The following is a 26,652-nucleotide window of genomic DNA, read 5'->3' as shown; positions in this document are numbered from 1 at the left end:
CTCCTATTCCCCTTTTGTTCACCTGATTCTTCCTAAATAGCTTATAACCATAGATTTTTAACATTCCAGTTTTGTGAGACTTCCCACCATGTTTCAGAAGTACGTACTAGATCAAATTTATGCTCATAAATGAGCAGTTCGAATTCCTCTTGTTTGCTATCTAGGCTCTTAGTATTAGTGTATAGGGAATTCAGGAGTTTTTTCTCGTCATGTCCTTTTCTTGCTTGATTAATTTTTTTCTCAACATCTCAGTGTTATGCTGAGTGCTCATATCTTGCCTCTTCTTACTCTTCCTTTGTTCTGTTAGTTTAAGCTGCTCCTGACTGCTCTAGCTAGCCTGCCTACAAGGAGATTTGGGCCTCCTTCTACTGAGGTGAAGGACATCCAAACTATGTAGCTTCCCAGCCCCTGAAGGTCGACCAGTATTGCACAAAACCAAAGCCTTACATCATTTACCTAGCCAGTAATTCACTTCCAGAATCGTCTGCATTCTGTCTTCCTTACTCGTGGGACAGGACGGATCTTGGAGAAGATCAGTTGGACATTTTTCAGCATGCTTCTGAGTTCTTTGAAGTCATCTACTATCTGTGAGAGATCCTGTGGTACAGTGTCATTAATGCTGACATGAACCATGACCAGTGAATCCTTGCTTGTAGAGTTCTGAAGCCTATCTAATCTTAGCGTGATGTCTCATGTCTTAACTCCGGGAAGGCAGCACGCTGTCCTGTTGTCCACCTGTCTCTTTCAGAATGTTTTTTCTATTTTTCTGAGTACTGAATCTTCTGCAAGGATCATCTGTCTTCCTGGGGTGGTTGGAGAACTCATCAGTGGGTAAGCTTGATTTTCTTACAGGTTAGATCAAGCCGCCATCATCCAGACATGTCCCGAAAATCTCATTGTTCCTTTGGACATGCTGGATCTTGAGAGTTATCTTCCATTCTGTCCATGTTGAGGACCTTGTATCAATTTGAAACTTGTAGCTGTATGGAATGCCTCCTGTTTTTTTCTCATTCTGCTGCAGTTGACTGGAGCAGTGAAGGTGGGGGGAGGCGGGGATGGGACACAAACAAACCTGAGAGCTGGCCGGAGCAGCGAAGCGGGGTGTGGGAGAACAAACTTGAAAGCCAGCCGGAGAAGTGAAAGGGAAAAAAACAACAACAACCTGCGACGAAGGGGAGAAAAAAAACAAAATCAAAACCTGCGGGGCGGATGGAGCGTGGGTGCAGGGGGACTCCTGGCCCTGCAGATGTGCCCTGGGCAGCGAGGGGGAGAGAGAGAAGGGGGGCGGAAAGGGCTTCCTTCAGCGGGACGCTTGCCATGCTGCCTACCAGGAGAGGTCCGCGCCGCTCCGGTCGGCGGGCAGGGAAGGATGCGGGCTGCCCTGCCGGGATTGCTACAGACCTAGCACCACTCCCAGGAGGGCGCTCCCCTCCTCTGCGCTGCTGCCCCCTACACGGTGACTGGAGCAGTGAACCAAAAAGAAAAAAACCGGCGGGGGGCAACCGAAGCAGTGAAGCAAAAAAAAATAAATAAAAGGATTGACTGGAATGTCGCCCCTTGGAATCTGCCGCCCCAAGCACAAGCTTGCTTGGCTGGTGCCTGGAGCCAGCCCTCACCCCATCCAAATCTTAAAAAACAAACAACAACAACCCTGTTATAAGAACATTGTGCACTAGCAAACTCCTATGGGCTTGCTTTCTTTCTTTCTTTCTCCTCTGACTCATTTTTGTGGATGTAGTAGTCTGAGATTATGTAGTTATCCAGGAGCTTCATTTGATTCCAAGTGCTATTCAGGGTGTTGATTTTTTTTTTTTTTTAAATTTAAAATGGCTTGATCAAAATCCTATGGAATTCAAAGGAAGATTTTGCAATGGGTTATTTGGAGTTGGAGAGGGCCCTAAATTATTGCATGTGACTTGGTGTTGGCTTTCTGAAAAACTGTTTCACCCCATGAGCTGCTGCAGCAATGGAAGTCATTTGAAGTGCTCAAGCTAACAGGCTCTATGTGTAAAAGTTAAAGCGATTGTGGCAGGGCATCCTCAAAAGAGGGTTAATGACTTTGTAGCATGCTTTCCCCATTGGTCTGACATAGCGAGAAGCTGACTTCAGGGCACAATGCAAGGTCCTTCTGTTTCCTTTGCCATTTTAACCAGTACTTGTGTTGGTGGGGAGAAGAATATATCTTCTTGTTGCTTCTTGGAAAGAGGCAAAAATGGTTAAATATTATGTTTCTGTTACATGTTGTATAAATGCCCTATGACATACTGGTGCTCATTTTACAAATAAAAATACTTCATGTTCAAAGTGTGTTTTTTTTTTTTTTTTTTACTTGCATTTATATTAAACCTTTTATCTAGATGGTAAACTCCTAAAATATGTACAATTATAGACAAAATGTTTGAGTAATTCCACTGTTAGCCCAACTACTAAAGCCTTTCAAAGCACAATGAGGTAAAAAATAAAGTATATAATGTAAGGAAGAGAATTACCCCTTCAGTGATATTTCAGATTCATGAAGGGTGACTTTTATTAAGACCTGAATTCTTAGACTCTTTTGGGAACTGTATATAAGTTGTGGCTTCCCATTCTCAATGGTATGTGTTCCTCTCAGTACACATGCACACATTCACATACTCACAGGTCCAAGCAAAGGTCCACTTCAAGTGCCCTTCTCTGTTTTTAATGGGGCAGCTCTCATTTCTTTAGTTCCATAATTGACATGACTATTGGCAAAAACAGAAGCAGCACAATACAGCAATAAACAAATATTCAACATTAAAAATTACTATGTGCATATTTTTGCAATATAAAATATGTCTATCGTATTTATTCCAGGCACCTCACAATAGGAAAGGAGGGACAAGGCATCCATTGTACTTAAATTCTTTCTGTATTAGTGTGTGAAACAGAAGTATGGTTTATCCATGAAATGAATGGGTCTGTAATTAGATATGAATATATATTTAAAAAAAAAAAAGTTTAACGTCCGGAGCAGCCACTAGGTCACGTTCCATTTCAGTGCTCTAGAGGATTATCATGTTGCTGAATGAGTGAGAGGCTTCAGTTAGGCTACTAGATAGAGCATCTTTTCACTTTTATTACTTTCTCTTCTGTAATCAGATATTACTCAGTTTATGCTGATTAGCCCAAATAAAATGAGAGAATATTTTCAAGTTTTTACAATTAATAAGAACGTCCCTTGGACCACATTCAATTTAAGGAAAACATTTCACTTTTAAATATTATTTTGAACTATCCAAGCAAAGTTGAGTTATCCAGGGTGGTTCCATGTTGCTAGATGCAACCCTAATTTTTAGTTTTTATATTTTAGTAAATCACCTTTCTGGGAATGCATTTTAACCATGAACAAGCTTTATATACATCTCAACCACTAGGTGGCAGAATCTTTCAACAGTAACACATCTTGAACATTGAGGATACACAATTGTTACCCAGCTTGTTAATTTCTTTACTAATTTATTTCCCAGATTGTTTGTTCCTTCTGTACGAATATTTTTACTTTGATAGCTTGTTTTTCAAAAGTCATATGCACAATAAAAAAGGCTAGCATAGGGCTATATTCTAAACATTATTTTCAAAGTAATTGCTAGTCTCTAAAAAACGAAACTGCTTGTTTAACAGTAATCATAGGGGCTTAAAGGAAAAAGTGTTGATTTTTTTCTTTTAGTAGTAATCAGCACTAGTTGTATGTTTCAAAGTGTTTTAAAACGGTGTTTTCCATATCTCACCCTGTTTTCTACCGTGTGTAATTAACAATATTACTAACTGATATACATGCAGCGATGTGTAGGTTATATACTAAGATGCTATTTTATCTATACTTAGTATAGATAGTTGTTGATAGAATAAGCTGTTTTGTCCTTGTGTTTTGTGTTTTATATTTTTATTTATAAATAAGCAACTAAATGTTAAAATAGTCTGATGATGTAAACTCTTGTTGCCGGAACAAACGTCAGCAAAATATTTTGAGTATAGTTTTGTTCTTGTTAAAGAATCTCAAGTCTTTGAATGTGTGGTTTTGTTTTTTTTTGGTTCACTTTTTTTAACTTTTTTTGGAAAAATATAATTTACCTATATATTAGTATATTTTATTTGGAACTCAGAGATGGGAAAAATGTATCAGAATATATAAGTAACTCATACATTGGGCCCAATTCATCTTTTGGTGGGCTCGATTTGACTTACTTTGAGATATATCAAGGATGAAGTTGATTTAGCTCAGAGAGGAAAAGATGGTTTTGTGGGTATAAGTTGGGCTGAGAGTTGGGACATGTGGTGCCAATGCCCAACTCTGCAGCATATTTTCTGAGATATAGAAGAAAGCAACTAGGCCCTGTTCCTGCAAAGACTTGCTTGAATTAAATGAGAATAATCATAACTTAAAGCTAAGCACATGCTTAAGACAAAATTTGTCTTTCCATTTCCTTTCTGTAAAATGTGGATAATACTACTTCCTTTTTCTGAATCTGCCTGTTGTGTCTATTTAGATTGCAAACTCTTTGAGGAAATGACCATTTCTTCCTGCTTCTAGGTACAGCACCAAACACAGTGGGATTCCAGTCTTAGGCTGTGTCTACACTGCACAGATAACCTCAGTGATTGGCACCTGGGTTTACTCAGCCTGGGTGAGAGTGTCCCAGCTGTGTAGCGTTACCTGTTATTGCGTCCTCATGGTTTCTGCACTTGCCTGTGAGCCTGGTGTTCCCCGTTCAGTTTAGGGCATGCCACCTATACCCTACTGAGGGCTCAAGGCGTGACCCAATCAATTTAGGCACCTCTACCCAAGGGCTCAGAGTGTAAGGCACCTATCCTTACTCACCGGGCTCCAGAAGGAACCTGGTCAATTTAAGTACCTGCCCTTTCCCTTGGGGCTCAGGGCTCTACAGGTCTGTGGAACCTTTTCCTGGTAAAAGAGCCTTACATAGTTCTGCTCTAAACATCTATTTATCAGCGACACACACAGAATACATATACCAAGCAAATCTCTTATGCTCACCACTCCCAATATATAGACAGATTTCACCCACGGCCAGTCAGGATTCGTTCATCTATGGGTTCCTGGCAATGCTGCTGCACATCACGGCCATGCAAAGGGGTCAGAGTTCCATCAGCTAATGTTGAACTGCAGTCCGGAAATGGTTCTCAAAGAGTGTTGTTTTTCATTTACATTATATAGGTAAAACTAGCTACCTCCTTCAAATTTTCTAAACCTATTAACTTATCCTACACTTGAAAATAACAAAATTTTAATCAGTTAGGCACTGGCACCTGTGTGTCCTCCTTCCTGCCCAACTTCTTTACATTTTCTCTTCCATATCCAAATTGTGACCTTCTCTATTTGTACAGATGGTCAACATAAAATGCTGTCAGAGCGTACCTTACCATTTGTTGAGTCTCTTTCTGTATCCTCCCTAATTTCCCAGTGTCTTTACAACCTTGGTGGTTAGGGACATTCCTGGGGGGCGGAGGGTGTGCTTTATCAGCAGCAGAACGTTTCTTTTTTCAGTTTTAGTGGTGAACTCCCTGAGTTTCACCCAAGGCTAGTTTAATATGGGAGGAGGGGGTGGGGGGTTAATGAGGTCTCAGGCCATATCCCATGGTTCTTTGTGTTGAGATGCTTTAGATTTTTTCCCTATCAATCGAGGGAGAACTTGTCTATCCTTTGCGGGGAATTGTGGGAAGGGCATAGGAGGACTACCAGCACTTGAGTGATTTCGCTTGGGTCCTCACTTCACTGCGATTTAGCTTGTGTCATTACTGCAAAATGGGCGGGTTCCAGCCAGAGTTAAAGTGGAACCTAGATTCTAACTCTTACCCCAAGCCAAGTAAGCTGCCCTTGTTTTAAATTGCTTCCAAACCCAAGTCAGACTTTGATGTTTTGTGTGCATGGTAGGGGAAGGTTAAGGCTAAAACCTGGGTAAAAGATCCCAGGTTAATTGTGTAATGTAGGCTTATCCTTAGTTGGGGCTTTTCGATGCTATTTTAATGCATGGTTTTATTCATTTCAGGTAAAGCTATTATGCTCGTGTTTAATGGAATTACAAAATATATATTTGGACTCCTGCAGTAGGCAAAACAAAACCGAAACCTGCGTTCAGTAATAAGTGTTTGTGTTTACAGGCTTTTGCTTGTGGGTGGCTGTGAAACAGATGAAGATGGAGTATCTAAAGCAACTAGTCGTGGAATATCTGCTTGGAGAGTTCTTTCCGGATCCCCCCATTATAAACAGGTCACTAGTTATGAAGATGATACTGGGACAGTAAGTAGCTTTAACATCCTCATTTTGCTGTTGGAAGAATATTATAGTTACTCTGGTTACATAAAGAGAAACTTTTTGTAGATTGCTCTCTTTTCGCAAATCATAGCATGTTTCCATATTGGAGATACTGGCAGTATTCAGTCAGGATGACTGACTTAGGCAACTGTAGGCTGGTCAGCCTGAAATCAATCCCAAGCAAAATAATGGAAAAGCTGATACAGGATTCAATTGATGAAGAATTAAAAGGCCAAAAAGTAATTAATGTCAGCATTGTTTTATAAAAAATAGTCTCATCAAAGCTTTCACTTGTTGTCTTAAAACTATTTATTATGGGTATTGCAGAGCAGTTAGAAGCCCAGTTATGGATCAGGTTATTTTTCACCTGTATATTTTGAAAATATTTTAGTCTCTTATAGCTCAGTTTGAAATAAGCCTAATTGTAACCCTCTTTTTAGGGTTGTAGCATACATAAAACTTTCACTGGCATAATAAAACTCGCTGTAGTTAAATTGGTGTTCTCTATATGGGTACCCGGAAATTAATTTCTTAATTAGCTTGTAGCAATTTAGCTTAATACAGTAAACCAATTTTTCCATTTTAGCATGTGAAAAGTTCTAATGTGTATACTTGGCAATATATATTAAATGTTCTATCATGGCATAATTTAGTGGCAAGCTGATGGTTCTTTTTATGGAAACATGCATACATAGTCCAAGTAATTAATAAGCAAATTGAACCTGTTGCAACATTTACATGAAGTGACATTTTAATACATGAATATTAAAATAATTCTTATGAATATTTTAAAATTTTCATAAAGCTGAGAGAATATTGCAAAATAATGTATTCTTTCTTGGTTGTTTCATTACTCACTGGATTTGATTTATGTTTTACTGCATAAATCAAAGACTGTCTTTAAGATTAAAGTGTGTGATACACTCCTGTTTTAACAGGCAAAGAGAAGCGGATTATTAAGGATTATGAATTTCAGATTTTACAGCAAAAAAGGAACAGAACAGGTAATACGTTCCTCCTTAACACTAGTAGCACTGTTGTTCATTTAGATTCACTTGGGTTTACATGAATGAGGAATCTAATTGACTTGAAGTAACTTAATTTAGATAGATTAAAAATTAATCTGTTTAGAATTCTTTGCTGAAAACGCTCTTTAATGCAATAGTAGGATTTAGCTTGAAATCAGTTAAGTGGCATGAGTTATCAAATTGCTTTTTTGGGGACTTTGTTTTCTTGGCAGACTGTTGCTCTGTCACTGATTTGGTTTTACTTCACTTTATTGACTCGTTTCATATATTACCTGGTGTCATCAGTCCTGCTCATAGAGACCTGATGACTTTAAGTATGTTTTATGACTGAAACGATCCAGTGATTTATTGCTTTATCCTAAGTGTAACTTGTTATCCAAGGTGGCAGGTGCAGAAAGTCTTTGCTAATATGTGCAATGTGTAAGTCCCAAGCAGACTGCGAAGAGCTACAAAAGGATCTCATAAAACTGGGTGACTGGGCAGATGAAATTCAGTGTTGATAAATGCAAAGTAATGGAAAGCATAGTCCCAACTATGCATATACAATGATGAGCTCTAAATTAGCTGTTAACACTCAAGAGATCTTGGAGTCATTGTGGATAGTTCTCTGGAAACATCCACTCAATGTGCAGCGGCAGTAGAAAAGTTAACAGAATGTTGGGAATCATTAAGAAAGGGTTAGATAATAAGACTGAAAGTATCATATTGCCTCTGTGTAAATCTTGCCCACATCTTGAATACTGCATGCAGATGTGGTGTCCCCATCTCAAAAAAACGTATATTGGAATTAGAAGAGCTTCAGAAAAGGGCAACAAAAATGATTAGGGGTTTGGAATGGAATGATTAATAAGACTGGGACTGCTCAGCTTGGAAAAGAGACAACTAAGAGGGGATGTGATTGTAGCCCCTGGGGCTAGCCTGCTTGCTTGCTTATATATCTTTTCTTATGGGTTTGTTTGTTTGTTTTATTATAATAGATTTGTACTAGAGTGTATTTGGCTGTAACGCAAGGAACCTACAGGCCACATCCTGTAGGTTGAACTGGGAGTCACCTACAATAGAGATGTGTTGATAATGTCCATTCCATGACCCACCCTCCTTCCCCACTGTTGGAGTTTATGGCAAGAAGGAACTGGGGGTGACGGGAGCCGGCAGCTCCCCTTATACGGCAGCATACACACACCACTCCAGAGGGTGCCAGGGCCGGTTACCTATGGGTACCACTGAGGGCACCAGTGCATGTGGCGAGCGCACACACACCTACAATGGAATGGACATGAGCAACACATCTCTAAGAACACGAGTTACGAAAAAAAGTAACTGTCTTTTCTAGTACTTAACTGTTCTGTATAGTTAAAGTGTATCCTGATATCAAACCTAAATCTCCCTTGCTGCAGATTAAGCCAGTTACTTCTTGTCCTACCCTCAGTGCACATGGAGAACAGTCAATTTCTGTCCTTTTTATAACAACCTTTAAAATATTGGAATACTACTTTTCTCTAGATTAAATATGCCCTTTTTTCCTCACATGTCATGTTTTTCAAATTGCATACTTTTTTTTGTTCCTTTTCTTTGGACTCTTTCCAATTTTTCCACATTTTTCTTAAATGTGGTGCCTAAACTGGGCACAGTACTTCACCTGAGGCCTCACCAGTGCCGAGTAGCGTGAAACAGTTACTTCATCTGTCTTACATACAGCACCCCTGTTAACACATTCTATAAAAACATTTGCCTTTTTAGTAACAGTATCACATTGACTCATATTCAATTTATGATCCCCTATAACTCCAAGATCCTTTTCAGCAGTACTGCTGCCTAATCAGTTATTCTGCGTTTTGTATTTATGCATTCAATTATTCTCTTCCTAAGTATAGTAGTTTTCATTTATCTTTATTATATTTCATCTTGTTGATTTCAAACATGCTCTAATTTATCAAGATCATTTCAAATTCTAATCCTGTTCTTCAGAGTTCCTGTAACCTCTCCAACTGGGCCATATGATATTTAGGGGCAGGCCTCTCTGTCTATAAATACATACTCTCTCTAATCAACACCCGAAGCTTAGCTGGTCAGTCATTGTCGCAATCAAATTGGCTGAAAAGGCTTGCAAGAGAATGGAAAGGTGTTTGTCTGCCCTGAGGAAAGAAATGCTTGGCTTCTTCCTAGCACTTTTCCCTTGTCTGGGAGTTGTCAAGTTAATACTGAACCATGAATAGAAGCATTTCCTGGGCTGGTATTTCAGTCTTTAAATTAAAGAATGGAAAATATGAAACAGAAGTAGATTTTATATATATGTAAAAGAAGTTCAAGTAAGCTTTTATTGAAAGGCTAGTATTGAATTGAACTAAACTTTAATTTTACTGCCCTTGCCAGCACTAAATTTTAAAAGAGTAAAGGTTACTATTGTTCACTCATCTTCAAAAGTTTTAATACTATTTCAGAGAGTGTATCTTAAATACCTGAGGTATAGTTTTATTGTAATTTATGGGAGATGGAAAAAACTGTTTAATACTGTTGCCAAGACTCAGCGAGGCCTTGCCTGTGGAGCCAGCTGTTCTCAACTTAGATGACAAATCTTAAATGTGGTATGCCAGCCTCCTGGAGCTTTCTATATTTTGTTCTGCAGTTGCCCCAAGAGTAGTGAACTGTTTACTGCAGTAGCAGAACCTGCTTTACCTAAGGACACATGAATCTTTTGAAAGGCTAGATTTGGAGGTGTGTGATGTGTATGATGGCCATCCAAAGGGGCAGCAGTTGCACTGATTGCTGAGTTATGTATTGAATTTCAGAGAGGCCTCTCATATCGTTCAGTCATGATGACATTCAAGAAAGGCTCTCAGCCTAGCGGGTAGGGTTTTTTATTTTACAGTTCCGTGCAGTTTCATAACCATCTTTCTCTTCTGTGAACAAATCTTGATTTATAAACTAAAAAGGAGAGTGCAATTCATAGCTTTGCAACTTTCAGCAAAAGGAAATAGAAAGCACCAGTCAGTAATATTACTGCTCTCATGCTAGTTATTTCGTAAGAGTGGAAATCTACTATTTAACCAGACATCATCAGGTAGTTTAGGTACAAAATTGTAGGTGGTTGTTGTTTGTTGTAACTTTTAAAACAAGCTTGCTATCATTTTAGGTTTAAAGAATCTTATTCGTTATTTGCAAGCCAAACACGTAATGTAAAGTAAAACTGATGAGCCAGTTTTCATTGTCTAAGTGAACAAAATGTAAATTTTAAATAGCTTGACATAAGATGGACGCTAGTCTAAAATGAAAGGAAACTTTTTTTGCATTGGAAATTTCAAAATTATAGCTTCTTGACCATCTTTAGAAACTAGACTTAAAATTTCGATTGTGTGTAGCCCCAGTCATGTCCATAGTTTAAGGTTATGGAAGACAATTTCTGCCATAAGCATGATTTTATGAATGGCCTTACTTGGTCACACCGATGGTCCTTGTAGCCCACAGTGGCTGGTGCCAGATTCTGCAGATGAAGAGAACAGAACGGGGCATTTTATCGTGTGATACATCCTCTGACTTCCACTCCCAGCTGCTGGCAGTCAGAGGCTTAGGGACACTCGGAGCGTAGAGTTGTGTCACTGGCTAATAGTCATTGATGGACCTCCATGACTTTATCTAATTCTTTTGTGAACCCAGTTATAGTTTTGGCATTCACAAAATGCCTAGCATTGAGTTTCACAAGTTGACTGTGTGGTGTGTGTATAAGTACTTCCTTATATTTGTTTCAAACCTTCCCTGCTACTGACAGGGTCTAAACTATTCTGTATTGAAATGATGCAGACTGGAACTTCATGGTACACATGCACTTCTTTCCTTTGGGGCTGCAGACCCAGATCTCCTAAGGCCTGGTCTACACTGGGGTGGGGGATTGATCTAAGACACGCAACTTCAGCTATGAGAATAGCGTAGCTGAAGTCGACTTATCTTGGATCGACTTACCTCCCGTCCTCACGGCGCGGGATTGACGACTGCGGCTCCCCCGTCGACTCCCCTTCTGCCTCTTGCCCTGGTGGAGTTCCAGAGTCGACGGGGAGCGTGTTCGGGGATCAGTTTATCACATCTAGACGAGACGTGATAAAGCGAACCCTGATAGATGGATTGCTACCCGCCAATCCGGCTGGTAGTGTGGACGTACCCAGAGATCTCCGAGATGCTCCTCAGACTGATCCCCAGACCTCCTCATATCCCAATCACATCTCTTTCAAGCTGTTCCAGTTTATTCTTCTACTATTCAATACACCTACATTTAACACAGTGAATGCAGCTGGAGTGCCTACAGATAATTCCTAGTGACCATTGCCAGCTTCAGGGGTTGTATTACCTTAACTCTATATTTCCTGGTTTTGAAAAGTTTGAGTTTTGCCGACCTTGACATTCTGGAAGGGCATGAGCTATAATTGGGCAGTCTTAATAAAGTTTTCTGCCATTTAATCTATATACATTTAAGCTATATAATTGCTTAAATAACATACATTTATTCACATTCTTAATTTTTACTGTTTTGTGTTCGAAAATGGTGAATGACACATTACTTATTTACAGGATAATTAACATTAATTTTTTAGTCGTGACTAGTCAAGCTTCATTTGGATGGAAATCAAGTGAAAATGCCCCAAAACAGCATTTTATTTTTTTTTATTTAAAAACACCTACGTGTGCAGGTTATATAAGGAAAAAAAGAAGTTTATCAAAATGTGTTTTGTATTTAAAATTAACTGATTTATTAAACAAATGGAGTGTTCTCTGTTGTAGCTAGTGAATTGAATTGATGATTTCTGGTAACAGTGTCTTTCAAGATTTTAAAACTGGAATTTCTCATTCTCTCATACTTCATTTTTATTCGTAACTTGGAAGAGAAAAACAAGCTTTCCTCTTTTTCTACTCCTAATTGGTTCTCAGTTTTGCATTAACTCGTCCTTGAACTGAACTAGTTGAATAAACTGAAATTAAGAGAATATTCTCTCTGTACCTGCAGAAAAAACTACTGCTGTCAAAAGCTGGTTGAGCACTTCAACAAACTCTCTAGCTCAGGGTGCTTAGCCAGCAATTAACTATTAATTCAGTGGTTTAACTTTGCTCTAACTTTGGCAGCAAACATGTACTACTTGAATATTATTATATGTAATTTAGATGATTTTAATAGATTATAGTAGATTTTTAGGTTTTAACATAGGCTGTCATAATTTCAAATTTAATTTTGAAAAAAGATTTTTTAAAAGAAAAGTGTATTTAATTTAAATTAAAAAATGTGATTAAAATACGATTTTGATTGAAAAAAAGTTGATCTACCCTATCCTAGCTCTAATCCACCAAACACCAATCAGATAACTGTCTCTTCCTCCTTTGTAATTTAAAAGACCCATACAAATAAAAAATTGTGGCCCTAAAATAAAGGAAAAAGTTACTCTGTATTGCTGACCTGAATTTAACCTATTCTTACTGAGAGTCTTGGTTTTCTCTTTACACTCTTTATTAAATTGGTTGGGCAGGATGGAGTTTTCAAGATGAGCCTTTCTCCTGATGGAACTCTTCTGGCAGCTATTCATTTCTCAGGAAAACTGACCATGTGGGGAATCCCGTCTCTCAAACAACAAGGAGAATGGGATCAGAGTGACCAGGTACATGGACATTTAAATATAATTATTTTAATCATGAGTTTAGCTTTATTAGAGATTGAGAGATGTTCTAGATATCTGCCATTTTAGCTACTGATACTTCTTTCCATTCATCTGCTTATTTACAAGGTGCCTTGTTTTACTGATGCTCTAATTGTAGTGTCTTCTGCAGCTTTGAAGTGAGGGGCCTTTCAGATGAAAAACACGGTTGATATTGGAATGAGTTAAAAGTTGGAAGTGTTGAAAATAATATGTAGTTGACAAAGCCCTAAGTGTGAAGAGAGTAAAATAAACAGGTGCAGGTAAACTGAAACACTGTTTCAAAACACAAATCAGTTGAGTATGTAGCCTTGGGGTGCAGTAGGCTAATGCATTTGCCTTTTACTCTTGTAAAGTGGTACTTCTCTCCTGAATAATGATACTCCAGAAGGACTTGCTTTCAAATGATGACATCAAAAAGCTATGCTCTACCTAATACAATTTATCTTAGTTTTGTAAGCATGAAATTCAGTGCAATAAAAACAACCATGGTCTTACCTAATCTTTAAATTAAATAAACTCCTTATTACTTCAACCATACAGTGTGCTGGAGTTGTCAGTTAATGATGAAATGGCATCTGCTCACAGTTTGAAAAGTGGCAGATCTGGAATCATGAACACAAAGAACTCTGACTTCTCTTGCCTGATTTTGGAAACCATTTCTTAAGTATTAGATACTGACATAAGCTTTGTGTCTCTCACCACATGTAGTGTATAGTGTTCAGTTAATGTCTTTAAAAATCAGGCGTGATCCATTTTATAGGATAGAGTGCACTGTCTGTCCATCCAGTAGCTGCTTTTGAAAACCAGAGTTCATATCTGAGCCTGCTCTAATTCTCCCTACTTTCAGGTGCAAGCCTAGGTGGTGGACTTTGTTGTTAATGACATGTAGTTGATGCACTGATCTGATTTCATACTGTATATCTAGGAAAGAACATTTCACGTTTTAGGCCAGTTTGAAAAAAGTATTTTGACATTTTAGCCATGCAAGGGTCTACTTGCATTGACCAGGCTGTGGGACTGTAAATAGATTTTGTAACCAGACAGGATGTTCAATATCCAAACATGTTAGAAGAATTATCCTTGATGTTTTCTATCTACATTTGTATCCACAGAATTTGTTTATATATGTTGTGTATAAATGTCATTCTCATTTGTCTTAGGGTTGTTCAATTCACAGACTCACTGTTCTTTCTTAGTCTACAAAGTCCATATGTTGATGAGTGAATTGCCAACCTATTCTATTATGTAATATCTTCAATTACTGGTTGTTCACTGCTATTTACTGTCACCCAGTATTTTTCTGCACAACATGCTAGCTACTTTAGGGCTCATGATATAAAATATTTTCTACTGTTTATGATCATTTTTGTGAGATGATTAAAATAACTCAGCTTCTCTTTGTCTATATGAAATACATCCAGCTGTTCCCACAATCTGTTGAACTCTTCTGCAGTCCATGAGTTGCAGAGCAGACACCATAAGCTCCAACATAGAGCTTTTGGGTTTTTTAATGCTATGTAGATACAGATTTACATTGGTGTGTGGTTTTTTTTTATTTGACTGTTTTGATGATTATTTCCATATCTGAGCATTGTGAGAAGCATTTGCAATTAAGTCTTCCGTAAAGATAAGTAACCGGAACGCTTACTGGGACTCATTTCATAAGGCGTACTAATATGTGAAGAGGATTGCGGTTCATAAAATACTCTAAAAGATGATACTACACTCCAAATATAGCCTATGGCCATAACAACCCAAAAGTTTGGATGTCCACTGTCATCCTGTTGTGTGTGAAATATCTGGGTTCAAGCCTAGGAGATGCATGTTTGTGACTGCCATGACCAGATCCAGTCTTTGTTTATATTGTTGACATTAAGCAGTCATATCTGGTAATTTAAGCGCCAAGGTATAGTTCTAATTTACATAGAGAACAGCACTTCAAAGAATCCTTTGAAACTTTGGGAAAAGAAATTTATGTAATTTTTATATTCTTTGCACTTACAAGATCTACGTCTGCATTGAGGTTTTGCCTCATGATATTTACTACCTATTACTCATTTGCCAGTGAAGTCATTTTCATTATTTTATGCATGTTCCAGTAGAAGGTGATATAAGAATGTATTGATGAACCTGACTTGCCTAGTGCAGAGGCTGTTTTAAAATTGTTTAAGTTGGTGTTGAATTATAATGGATATTTCTTCTTCGAGTGCTTGCTCATGTCAATTCCATGTTAGGTGTGTGCGTGCCGCATCTACAGTCACTGTAGATTTTTCCCTTAGTAGTATCCGTCAGGCTGGCTCCAGTACCCTCTGGTGCTATGTGCTCATGCACTGGTATAAGGGGCTTAGGCATCCCCGCACCCTCTCAATTCCTTCTTACTGCCTGTGATGGTCGCTGGAACAACTCTCCTTGCCTTGGCAAGGCATTCATCTAGTGGTTCTGTTATTTCCTCTTTTCTTTGCTAGTTTAGTTAGATTCAGTTCATTTCCTTTAGTAGTAGTGTATATTGTTAAACTCCTTCCCCCAGTTGTTTTGAGGAGCATGCTCTCGGCTTCAAACCCTTTACCTTCTGTGGCAAGCTAATGCTGGGGAGTGACCCACACTCCAGCTGTCTGGAGTGTCTGGGGGAGGCTTATGTGTGAGAGTGTTGCCAGATCTGCCGCTAGTTCAAATGTCATACGAAAAAGGACAGGGAGGCTAGGCTAAGGTCCATCCTGATGGAAGCTGCACTCAGATGGACTTTGGAGCAAAGCTGGTCAGATTCGGCACTGAATACCTCAGCACTGAATACGACTCTGGCATCATGGGTTTCTTGGCACCTTTCCCTTTCATTGGTGCCAAGGAAGAAGAACAAAAAGCAACAGTCTGAGAGGAGGTACTTCCCAGAGTTGAGGACCGAAAAACACGGGGAGTGCAGTGGAGTGCGACCTATGTTGAGCCCCTCCTCTACCCCCGCTCCACAAGTGGCACTGTTGACTCTGCCCTGATTGCAGGTGCCATTGAATCCAGTGTAAGACCATCAACTGACACCCAGGAGGACATCGTAGCGCCAGTGGGGTTGTGGTGTCATCCACCCTGCAGGCATTTGCAGTGGTCAGGGACTTGATTGCTGTCCCAGTACAGGCAGGGCATGTTTTGGCACCGGTGAGATCGTTGAGCAGAAGGGAGCATGTTGCCCTGAGCTTCTGTCTGACACCGAACCCTCTGGTACCAACCAGAGGGAAAACGACTCTGCTGATGTCAGCAAAGACTTCCCCGCTCCGGCACTGTTCCCCAGGCCATCAGCACTGGCCAGCAGAAGCAAGGGGTACCAGTGTCACCCAAACTGATTTGTCCTCAGAGTCGGAGATGGAGTCGTCCACTCAACCAAGGTGCTGTTACCAATACCCAATCTATGTCCTGTTGGATCCTGGTGCGGGTGCCCTCCCAGGCACCTGGCCTGGTGGGCAGGTGGTCTGTGCAAGTCCAATGGCCTTTTTGGAATCCCTGAGGTTCCAGCCGTTCATACTTGGGGGAGGGTGTCCAAGAGAAGGGTCCCTCTGCTTCATCATCCAGCACCCGACCTGGACTCTGGCATCGAGCTAGGTACTGATATTCAGGACTTGGAGCTGTGTGATGTGGTTGTTGTAGAAGGGGAGGAGGAAGTCCCCTGCCAGTGCAGGCCACTGCCACCTCCTCCTCCCCAGATGAAGCTGTGTCAGGGCTGAGCAGCTTGCTGCCGTAGGATGACTTTAGAGCTCACCAGGAGTTATTGAAAAGTGTGACTTCTAACCTAGTGCGGGAGTTGGAGGTGCTTGAAGAGTCCTCATGCATCTTGAGCAACATCTTGGTCGCAGCAGTCCCATAAAAGGTGGTTCTACCCCCCAATGAGGCCCTTATGGGTCCCTATGCCAGACCATATCTTCTCTGGCACCCACTTCAAAAAGAGCAGAGAAAAAGTGTGGTGTCCCACTAAGGGGTATAAAAACTTCTATTCCCATCCTCTTCCCAGGTCCTTTGTGATTGGAGTGGCCAACAAAAGACAGGCAAGGACTGCAAGGTGTGTCCCTCAAGCCAAAGGACTCAAAGAAACTGAATCTGTTTGGTAAAAAGATTTATTTTCCTGGTGGGTTGCAGCCCCGCATCTGCAACCAGCAGGCCTGCCTTGGGAGGCATGACTATAACATCTGGGACTCCATGTCTGAATTCAAGAACTTGCTGACCCAGGAGTCCAGACAGAAATTCTCTGCTCTGGTGGAGGAAAGGAAGACCATAGCCAGGGCCTCCCTCTAGGCTGCCCTAGATGCTCTGACAAAAGGTTGGCATTAGCGGTGGTCATGAGAAGATACTCCTGGCTCCAATCCTTGAGACTGCCTCCAGAAGTTAAGGAGGCCAATCAAGACCTTCCATTTGAGGGAATTTCCCTTTTGTCCTACCAGATGGATGCAAAACTACTTGACTGAAAGATTACAAGGCCACCCTCAGGTCCCTGGATCTCTATCAGCTTAACTTCAGTACCCAGAAAGATAATGGAGCAAATAATTAAGCAATCAGTTTGCAAACACCTAGAAGATAATGAAGTGATAAGTAACAGTCATCATGGGTTAGTCAGCAACAAATTGTGTCAAACCAACCTAGCAGGTTTCTTTGACAGGGTAACAAGCCTTGTGGATAGGGAGGAAGCAGTAGATGTGGTATATCTTGACTTTAGTAAGGCTTTTAATATTGTCTCGAATGAACAAACTAGGGAAATACAGCCTAGATGGTGCTACTATAAGATGGGTGCATAACTGATTGAAAAAACATTCCCAGAGAAGGGCATATCATGGGGGATCCTGCAGGGATCAGTCCTGGGTCCAGTTCTATTCAATGTCTTCATCAATGATTTAGATAATGGCATAGACAGTATATTATAAAGTTTGTGGATGATACCAAGCTGGGAGGGGTTGGAAGTGCTTTGGAGGATAGCATTAAAATTCAAAATCAACTGGAGAAATAGTCTGAAGTAAATAAGATCAAATTCAATAAGTACAAATGCAAAATACTCCACTTAGGAAGGAAAAATGAGTTACCATCATACAAAATGGGAAATGACTGCCTAGGAAGGAGTACTGCAGAAAGGAATCTAAGGGCCATAGTGAATCACAAGTTAAATATGAGTCAACAGTGTAACACTGTTGAAAAAAACAAACATACATGCATAATTCTGGGATGTATTAGCAGGAGTATTTTGTAAGCAAGACACAAGAAGTAATTCTTCTGCTCTACTCCATGTTGATTAAGCCTTAACTGGAATATTGTGTCCTGTTCTGGGTGCACATTTCAGGAAAGATGTAGACAAATTGAAGAGAGTCCAGAGAAGAGCAAGCAAATAAATAAATAAATAAATAAATAAATTAAAGGTCTAGAAAACATGACTTATGAGGGAAGATTGGAAAAAAATGGGTTTGTTTAGTCAGGAGAAGACAAGATTGAGAGGGGACATATCAGTTTTCAAGTATATAAAAGGTTGCTACAAGGAGGATGGAAAAAAAATTGTTCTCCTTAACCTCTGAGCATAGGACAAGAAGCAATGGGCTTAAATTGCAGCAAGGGCAGTTTAGGTTGGACATTAGGAAAAACTTCCTAACTGTCAGGGCGGCTAAACACTGGAATAAATTGCCCAGGGAGGTTGTGGAATCTCCATCATTGGAAATTTTTAAACACCTGTCAAGGGTGGTCTAGATCAGGGGTCAGCAACCTTTTAGAAGCGCTGTGCCAAATCTTCATTTATTCACACTAATTTAAGGTTTCACGTGCCAGTAATACATTTTAATGTTTTTAGAAGGTCTCTTTCTATAAGTCTATAATATATAACTAAACTCTCTCTCTTGCTGTATGTAAAGTAAATAAGGCTTTTAAAATGTTTAAGAAGCTTCATTTAAATTTAAATGCAGAGCCCCCCAGACTGGTGGCCAGGACCCGGGCAATGTGAGTACCACTGAAAATCAGCTCATATGCTGACTTCGGCACCCGTGCCATAGGTTGCCTACCCCTGGTCTAGATAATACTTAGTCCTGCATGAGTGAAGGGGACTGGACTAGATGACCTCTCAAGGTCCCTTCCATTCCTTTGACTCTATGATACCTTCGGACCTTCAAGGAAGCACTTCAGGCCTCAGAAAATGGTCATCTTCTTGTCTCCATCACCATGCCAACACCTGTTCAAGAAATGCAGCAGGGATTGTAAACACAGGCAATCGCCCCCTTCCACCTCAGCCTCATTACTGGGCTTGCATAGATATCTGGCATATCCCAAGCAGAACTTTTGAAGTGGCACCAGAGGACATTTATATCAGTTTCTGATACTGCCAACAGGACATAGAAGAGGACAGTAAATTGGTAGCGGGTCTGGTTTACAATGGATCCGGGAAACCTTCTGTGGCCCCCTTTTGTTTTCTCAGACCGTCTTTCCTACTTTGGCCTGGCATGGTCCCTCATCACTTCGGACTGTTGGGTGCCAAGTATGGTGGAGGAAAGTTATTCCCTTTAGCTTTCTTCCACCCTTCTCTCCCATCCCCTCCTCATCCCTCTTCTGTGACCCTTCTAATGAGCAACTTCTAGTCCTGGAGGTGTAAGCTCTCCTTCAGGAAGGGGCTGTGGGGCAGGTGCCTCAGAACTTGAGAGGGGTAGGTTTTACTCCTGCTGATATTTCCTGATCCTGAAGGCCAGAGGGGATCTTTGACCCATTCTAGATCTGCATCACCTCCACAGTTATCTCAAGAAACTGAGGTTCTGCATGGTCTCTCTGGCTTCCATTATTCCCTCCCTGGTTTCAGTGGACTGCTATATTGCCCTCGACTTGAAAGACACCGATTTCCACATCTCCATTTTCCAGGGCCACAGAAGGTTTCTCGGATTCATTGTAAACCAGACCCACTACCAATTTACTGTCCTCTTCTCTGGCCTGTTGGCAGTGTTTTTACAATATGTATGGCGCTGGTGGGGGCCTTACTCAGAAGGCAAGGTGTTAGCTTCTACCTTTACCTCAATGACTGGCTAATCAAGGGCCAGTCCAAGGCCCAGGTGAAAGCCAGCCTTTATCTGGTCTAAGCTACCTTCTGAGCCCTGGGTCTATTGATAAATTAGCAAAAGTCGACTCTTGCTGTGCTCGGTTCTACCTGGGCCAGAGCCTTCCTCCCAGAGGCTAAGTTCCGGACAATGTTGGCTGTGGTATCGAAGGTCAAGGCCCACATTGTCATGACAGCCTGTTTCTGCCTCAGACTTTTAGGTCACATGGCTACGTGCACTTATGGTGCAAAAATTAGGGGAGGGAGGGATAGTTCTGTGGTTTGAGCATTGGTTTGCTAAACCGAGGGTTGTGAATTCAGTCTTTGAGGGGGCCACTTAGGGATCTGGGGCAAAAATCAGTACTTGGTCCTGCTAGTTAAAGCAAGGGGCTGGACTCAGTGACCTTTTAAGGTCCCTTCCAGTTCTAGGTGATAGGTACATCTCCAATTATTATTTATTATGCAAAATTGTACTTCAGACCTCTTCAGGCTTGGCTGGCCTTAGTGTACATCACTTGGACTTGGTGCTTACAGTTCCCACCCCAATCCTCATTTCCCTGGACTGATGGAGGCATCCCTGAACGGTTCCCTTTGTCTCTCTTCAGCCATAATCTTGGTTGCATTCACTCTAGGTTGGGAGGCTCACCTTGAACACTTCAGGACTCGGCCTGTGGTCCTAGGACGAGCTCTCATTGCATATAAATGTCAATTGCTCAGAGCAGTCCACCTAGCGTGCAAGTGTTTCTACCCCAGATTGCAGGTAAAGTAGTGCAAGTGCTCATGGACAACGCAGCGGCCATGTTTTGCATCAACAGGCAGGGAGGAGCATGCTCGTTCACCCTCTGTCAAGAGGCCCGTGAGACTGACCTGTTCAGAAGAAGTCCGCCAGGTCTTGCTAGGTAGTGTGAAACCATCTACTAGAGTTACTTACCTTGCCAAATGGAAGTGTTTCTTGGTTTGATCATCCCAACGAGACCTCTTACCAACTTGGTCACCCCTCCAGTCTGTGCTGGAGTAACTGCTGTATCTGAAACAGGGCCTAGCCATTTCATCGTTCAAGGTGCATCTAGCAGCAATCTCAACCTTCCACCCTCTGATGGACAGTAGGTCGGTCTTCTCATGCAAAATATTCATTTGCTTCTTCAAAGGATTAGAGAGACTTTACACTGAAATTCGTGAACTCATTCCACTGGAGGCCCTAAATCTGGTCTTTTCATGACTCATGGGCCCTCCTTTTGTGTTGCTGGAATCATGCTTTCTGACATTTGTGTCCTGGAAGGTTGCCTTCCTGGTAATGATTGCCTCAGCCAGGAGGGTCTCAGAAATCTTGGCCCTTATTTCAGAATCCCCATATACGGTGTTGAGGAGAAGGCTGAATTACACCTCTACCCAGCATTCCTGCCAAAGGTGGTCTTGCAGTTTCATAGTAATCAGGCTATTTTCCTGCCTGTTTTCTTCCCCAAACTGCACAAAAATATGGAGGAGTGGCATCTCCATACGTTGGAAGTTAAATGTTCCCTGGCCTTCTATGCTGAAAGAACCAAGCAGTTCTGTAAATCCATCCAGCTTTTTGTGGCAGTAGCAGACAGGATGAAAAGCCTACCAGTTTCAGCCCAGAGACTTTCATCCTGGATTGCTTCCTGCATTCGTACATACTATGAGCGGGGGTGTTCGCCCTCCTGCATCTTGACAGCCCATTTGACGAGAGCTAAGGCTCCATCTGTCCCAGTTCCTGATCCAAAACATCTGCAGAGAAGTGACCTGGTAGTTGATACATACTTTCTCCTCCCACTATGCCATTACCCAGCAGGCTAGGGCTAATGCCAAGTTTGGTAGAGCAGTGTTGCAATCTGTATGTCCATGAACTCTCTGAACCCACTTCCTTGCTCACCATTTGAAAGTCCTCTAACATGGAATGGGCATGAGCAAGCACTTGAAGAAAAAATGATTACTAACCTTTCCATAGCTGCTACTGTTTGAGATGTGATGCTCATTTCATTTCACAACCCATCCTCCTGTCCATCTCTTGGAGTTAGCTGGCAGGAAGGAACTCAGAGGGTGTGGGGCTGGCTGGGGCTCTTATATTGGCGCATGAGTGCTTGGTACCAGAAGATGCTAGAGCCAGCCTGATGGATACCAGTGAGGGAAAAGTCTCCGGTGTCTGCATGCAGCATGTGCACATCTAACATGGAATGGACATGAGCAACACATCTGGAAGAACAACAATTACGGAAAGGTTAGTAACTGTTTTTTATAGGACAGAACATTTCAGAAATATGCAACTTTTATCTGTTTTGCACAGAAACATTTTGATTTAATAAAATGTGGGGTGAGAACTGGCATGCCAAAACAAACAAAAAAACAACCCCCCTTCCTCCCCAGATGATACTAGTGTGCTTTTGTGCTCCTTTAAAAAAAATAAACCAAACCAAATCCCAGATTTTCCGTTAGACTGAAACTGGACCCAGTCTGGTGTTTCAACTGTTGAGAGGTGTCCTTTTGATGTTTGTAAATTGCTTGGGCATGACCACTATATCCTCTGTCTTCACAGTGTCCTGCACCCTGACTGTACTCAGTAAATAATAAAAGCTGTTTTTCTGTCACATACTATGTGACTTGTGATACCGCACTGTGTGAGATTCAGCATCACTCTCCTACTGTACATCTTTGTGTGCTCTTTGCAAGATGAAGAAAAATCTGTTCAAAGGAGGGAGCTGCAGGTGCAGAGGTCACTAAATACTGCTGGTTCCTCTGCTATGCTAGTCCTACAAGGGAAATGTTACAGAGATAACTGACTATAATACATGATCCTGGGTTCCTAAGACGCAGGGGAATTTAGAGTGACACTTGCATTCTATGACTTATAACAAGTAATTGTTCTCCTAAAAACACTTCAGGTTAAACAAATCACATATAGTTTGGGAAAGTGGGCAGCTTAACTGGATATCCTGTATTTGAGAAATTCATGGGCAACCATTGCCATAGAACACTGCCCAGATCAGTGAGTCATTGGGTTATCTGTTGATAGATCCCGGTTTCTTATGTAGGACATGGTGCTAGGCAGAATACTGTATTAGATGGGCTATGGAACTGATCCATTGTGCAGTTCCTATATTTCTAAATTAAATATTTTAAAGAAAGGGTCCAACTTGTACATCTGACTTAGTGGAGGAAGTTTTAATTTACATGGATGTAGTCTCAGTGATAACAGGGCAGTTTAAGACTGGAAAATTGAAGATGTTACCTTTTGTGAGAAGTAGTTAGATATAAAGGGGGCAAAATGTTTGCTTTTTAAAGATGATTGCTTACTAATATAGTTAATGTAACATTGCAACTTTAATGTTTTTAGCCAGGTTATGATGAGATCAATCCAGATTGGAGGCTTTCTTCTGAAAAAAGGAAGAAAATAAAAGGTGAGTGATGTAGTCAAATGATGTTCATTGATGTTCTGGAAAAAAAAATACATTGGTTAAAGAACATAATGGTTTTAATTAAAATCTTGCCTAGGATAGTTGCCAAATTTGTGAATCTTTCTTGAATTTTCAGTTCATCCTAGCTTAATGAGTGTCACAATGCAAACATTTAAAAATCCGCTGTTAGGCATACTTTGCAACTGAAATATCCTTTTATTTATGGTTATAGATAATATAGGGCTTTTTCATTCATGATAAATCAGAAGGTTGTGGATCCTGTCTCCATGGAAGGCTTAATGCTCAGCAAAAATATCTATCTGTCTTGGAAATACATGAAACAATAAATTGTATGGTGCAGAAATTTGCAGAGCCCACCAGGAGACCTCTTGGGATATATTGGAACCTGAGAGCCGGGTCCACAGAGCTTGGTTTCTAAACCTTAGGGAGGTAGGTGGGTGGGCTTTAGTGCCTGAGCTCCAGTCTGAACTGCAACCCCAAAGTGCTGTCCACATAGCTATTTTTAGAGTGCTGGCATGAGCCCTGCTAAGGAAGATTTGCTCCTGTGGGCTCCAAAATGCTGTGTAGGCATACCTTTGTAGTCCACAATGCTAAATACACTTTTCATATTTAATTCAGTCCTTCCCCTCCACACCAGCATGGTGAATTTTAAAAGTCTTGGAACAAGTTAGAACACGTGCCTGCTTGTCTTCAGTTAATATTTTAGCTGAGAGCATGTTTTAATGTGCTTCCATTTATACATGCAGTGTTAATGCCATGCTTGTACATCAGTATATGAACAATGTTTATATAGCCAGCACAGACGCTCCCCCGACTTACGCAAGGCGTTCCGTTGCGGAACGCCTTGCGTAAGTTGAATTTTGTGTAAGTCGGGGACGTATACCTAACAGTTATGAAAAAACAAACAAACCCTGCTTATGGACTTAGGGAACTTTTTCCGTAAGTGTGGGTTTGCGTAAGTCGGGTTTGCATAACCCGGGAAGCGTCTATAGTTTCACAGCAAAGAAGCTAATAGCTTCATGGTTCCACTGATACAAAGAAAGTAACAACAAGAAGTATTGCTGTAGTACCTCTGGGCCTCAATCATAGATCTGGGCCGCATTTTCCTGAGGTATTTGTGGTGCCAGCCCCTAAAAGTTTACAGTCTAAGTGACCTGGCATGCACAATCAGAGTAAAGATTTGTCTAGGAGAGAAATGGAAAAGTCCAGTTACAAAAAAGTAAAGTTATTTTTGCCAAATTACATGACTTGATTTAAAACAAACAAAACCCTCCTTGACACCGTGCCTGCCTGAGATTAGTGAGTGGAAATCTTCTAAGGATTCATACAGGTGGTGTTTCATTATAGTCCCTTTTACCTGCTTAAGTCATGATTAACTTGGTCACAATAATTGGCAGTAGAAATAACAGAATCTACCTTGTTTTGAGGAGATAGGTTTGTGTAATACAGTTCATAGCTACAGTTTAAAAATCTTTGCCAGTTAGTGAGAGGCCAGCATTCTGAACCAGAGAAGAGCCCAAGGGAAACTTGTTGATAAAATATGACTGCAATTTAAAAGCTGCTGTTCAGACACTTCTCCAGTTTCTGAGATACACCCTGGTATTATCTATGTAACAAAATTCAGACAACGATCATTCAAAGTGAAAAGAATGAACTGAATTGAAAGGAGTATGCTGTAATAGTTAGAAAATAAGGTGGTCTGTCTTCACTTAAGGGCGATATCTAACTGCATAAGCAAATTGCCCACAAAATGTAAAATTCTAGATTGTAACTATTTTTAAAATGTCATCTTAATAACTGTTTTCTCCCTGAGTGGTCCTCTAAGAGTTCTCTTTTCAGTTGTGATATGTCCTCCAGCTGAATGCAATTTTTCTGGATCCTATCTGTAATTTTCTATGCATTTGCCAAAGAAATTCACTCTCAATTGTCCTGAGGAGTGATGTACCAAATCTTTATCAAATGCTCAAAACCTGTCATACTCAGTGCATGTAAATCAGCTTGCTGTAAATTAGTTTTTTCAAGCAATATTTAAAAAGTAATGCAGTTATGTCAAAATCTACAATGGTTGAGTTTTACTGTTGTTAATACAGAGTTGACTGTGATTAAAAATACCGTTGCTGTAAAATAGAAACTTAATGAAGCGAGGCTGTGTTTGATGCTGATGAATATGTTTGTTAGAAATGCTTTTGGTTTTCTCCTTTAGATAAAGAATCGTATTATTCACTAATGGATGTAAATTGGTGGGCAGAAAATGCTGTGATCTTGGCTCGCTGCTCTGGAGCTTTGACTGTGTCATCTGTGAAAACATTAAAAAACTTACTGGGGAAATCATGTGAATGGTTTGAAAGTTGCCCTCAGGTCACTTCTGCTCATGATGGAGGATTTCTAAGCCTGGAGGTAATAAACATATACTAATACTAAGAAACCCCCCACTGTAGTATAATAAAACCTCACTTTTTTTCAGTTTGCTAATGTGCAGAACCCAAAATGTTTATACAAAAGATGGCCATCTCTCCCACCCTAATAGCAGATTCTGTAATGAAATCTTGTCTTACTATGTTTTCATTGCGTTTACAAATTGTTTTATCATATACTCTGAAGGATTATCCTAAATCATGAAAGCAAATGAACAAAATAGTTTGAAGTTTTGGCTTTTTCAGTTGCCTTCTTTCTGACTAATGTTCAGAATCCACTACTTCGCAATATATTTTCTGGTCATAAGTATAAATAAACAAGGCCCCACTCCATTGAGACATTTGCTTTGTTTCAATATAGATTATTTGATTTATTTAATTTTATGCTACTTGGAAAAAATGGGTTTTCTTCAAACTGTTTTAATTAGAAGGAAAAATAATCTGATATATACAGTAACCAAGAAAATTTGTATCTACAAATTTGTACAGTAAGAATGGCTATTTATATGTATGTTAAAATATATATCTATATATAATTATATGAAAAATCCTGCAACCTGAGTCATCCTTCCTCAAGTAAAACTCGCATTGGCTTGAAGTCTCATGGATACTGGGTATGTTTGATTGAAGTGGGGAATACAGTATTTGTCTCTATCACTTATTCAGAGAAGAAATGCTATTAAAAAAGAAGTTATGTTAAATGTTTTTGTAAATTTTTTCATTTATTTAAATTATGGCAAAAAAAGTCTGCTGCCCTCCATAATAATGTATACCTGCAATGT

General features: G+C 40.3%; 1 protein-coding gene across 1 annotated transcript in view; it reads left to right on the top strand.

Annotated features, from left to right (window-relative positions):
* The window catches only part of NBAS (NBAS subunit of NRZ tethering complex), a 368,998-nt gene that overhangs the window by 30,710 nt on the left and 311,636 nt on the right, over window positions 1-26,652 (top strand). The window contains exons 10-14 of the mRNA XM_050951646.1: window positions 6,142-6,280; window positions 7,234-7,299; window positions 12,831-12,959; window positions 23,375-23,438; window positions 25,660-25,853. Of these exons, the coding sequence (XP_050807603.1) occupies window positions 6,142-6,280; window positions 7,234-7,299; window positions 12,831-12,959; window positions 23,375-23,438; window positions 25,660-25,853 (592 nt within the window). The remainder of the gene's footprint in view (window positions 1-6,141; window positions 6,281-7,233; window positions 7,300-12,830; window positions 12,960-23,374; window positions 23,439-25,659; window positions 25,854-26,652) is intronic.

The sequence above is a fragment of the Gopherus flavomarginatus genome, chromosome 4 (assembly GCF_025201925.1).
Source record: "Gopherus flavomarginatus isolate rGopFla2 chromosome 4, rGopFla2.mat.asm, whole genome shotgun sequence".
Classification (NCBI taxonomy): domain Eukaryota; kingdom Metazoa; phylum Chordata; order Testudines; family Testudinidae; genus Gopherus; species Gopherus flavomarginatus.
Note: the sequence above shows the minus strand (reverse complement) of the source record. Positions and strands in the feature narration are given on the sequence as shown.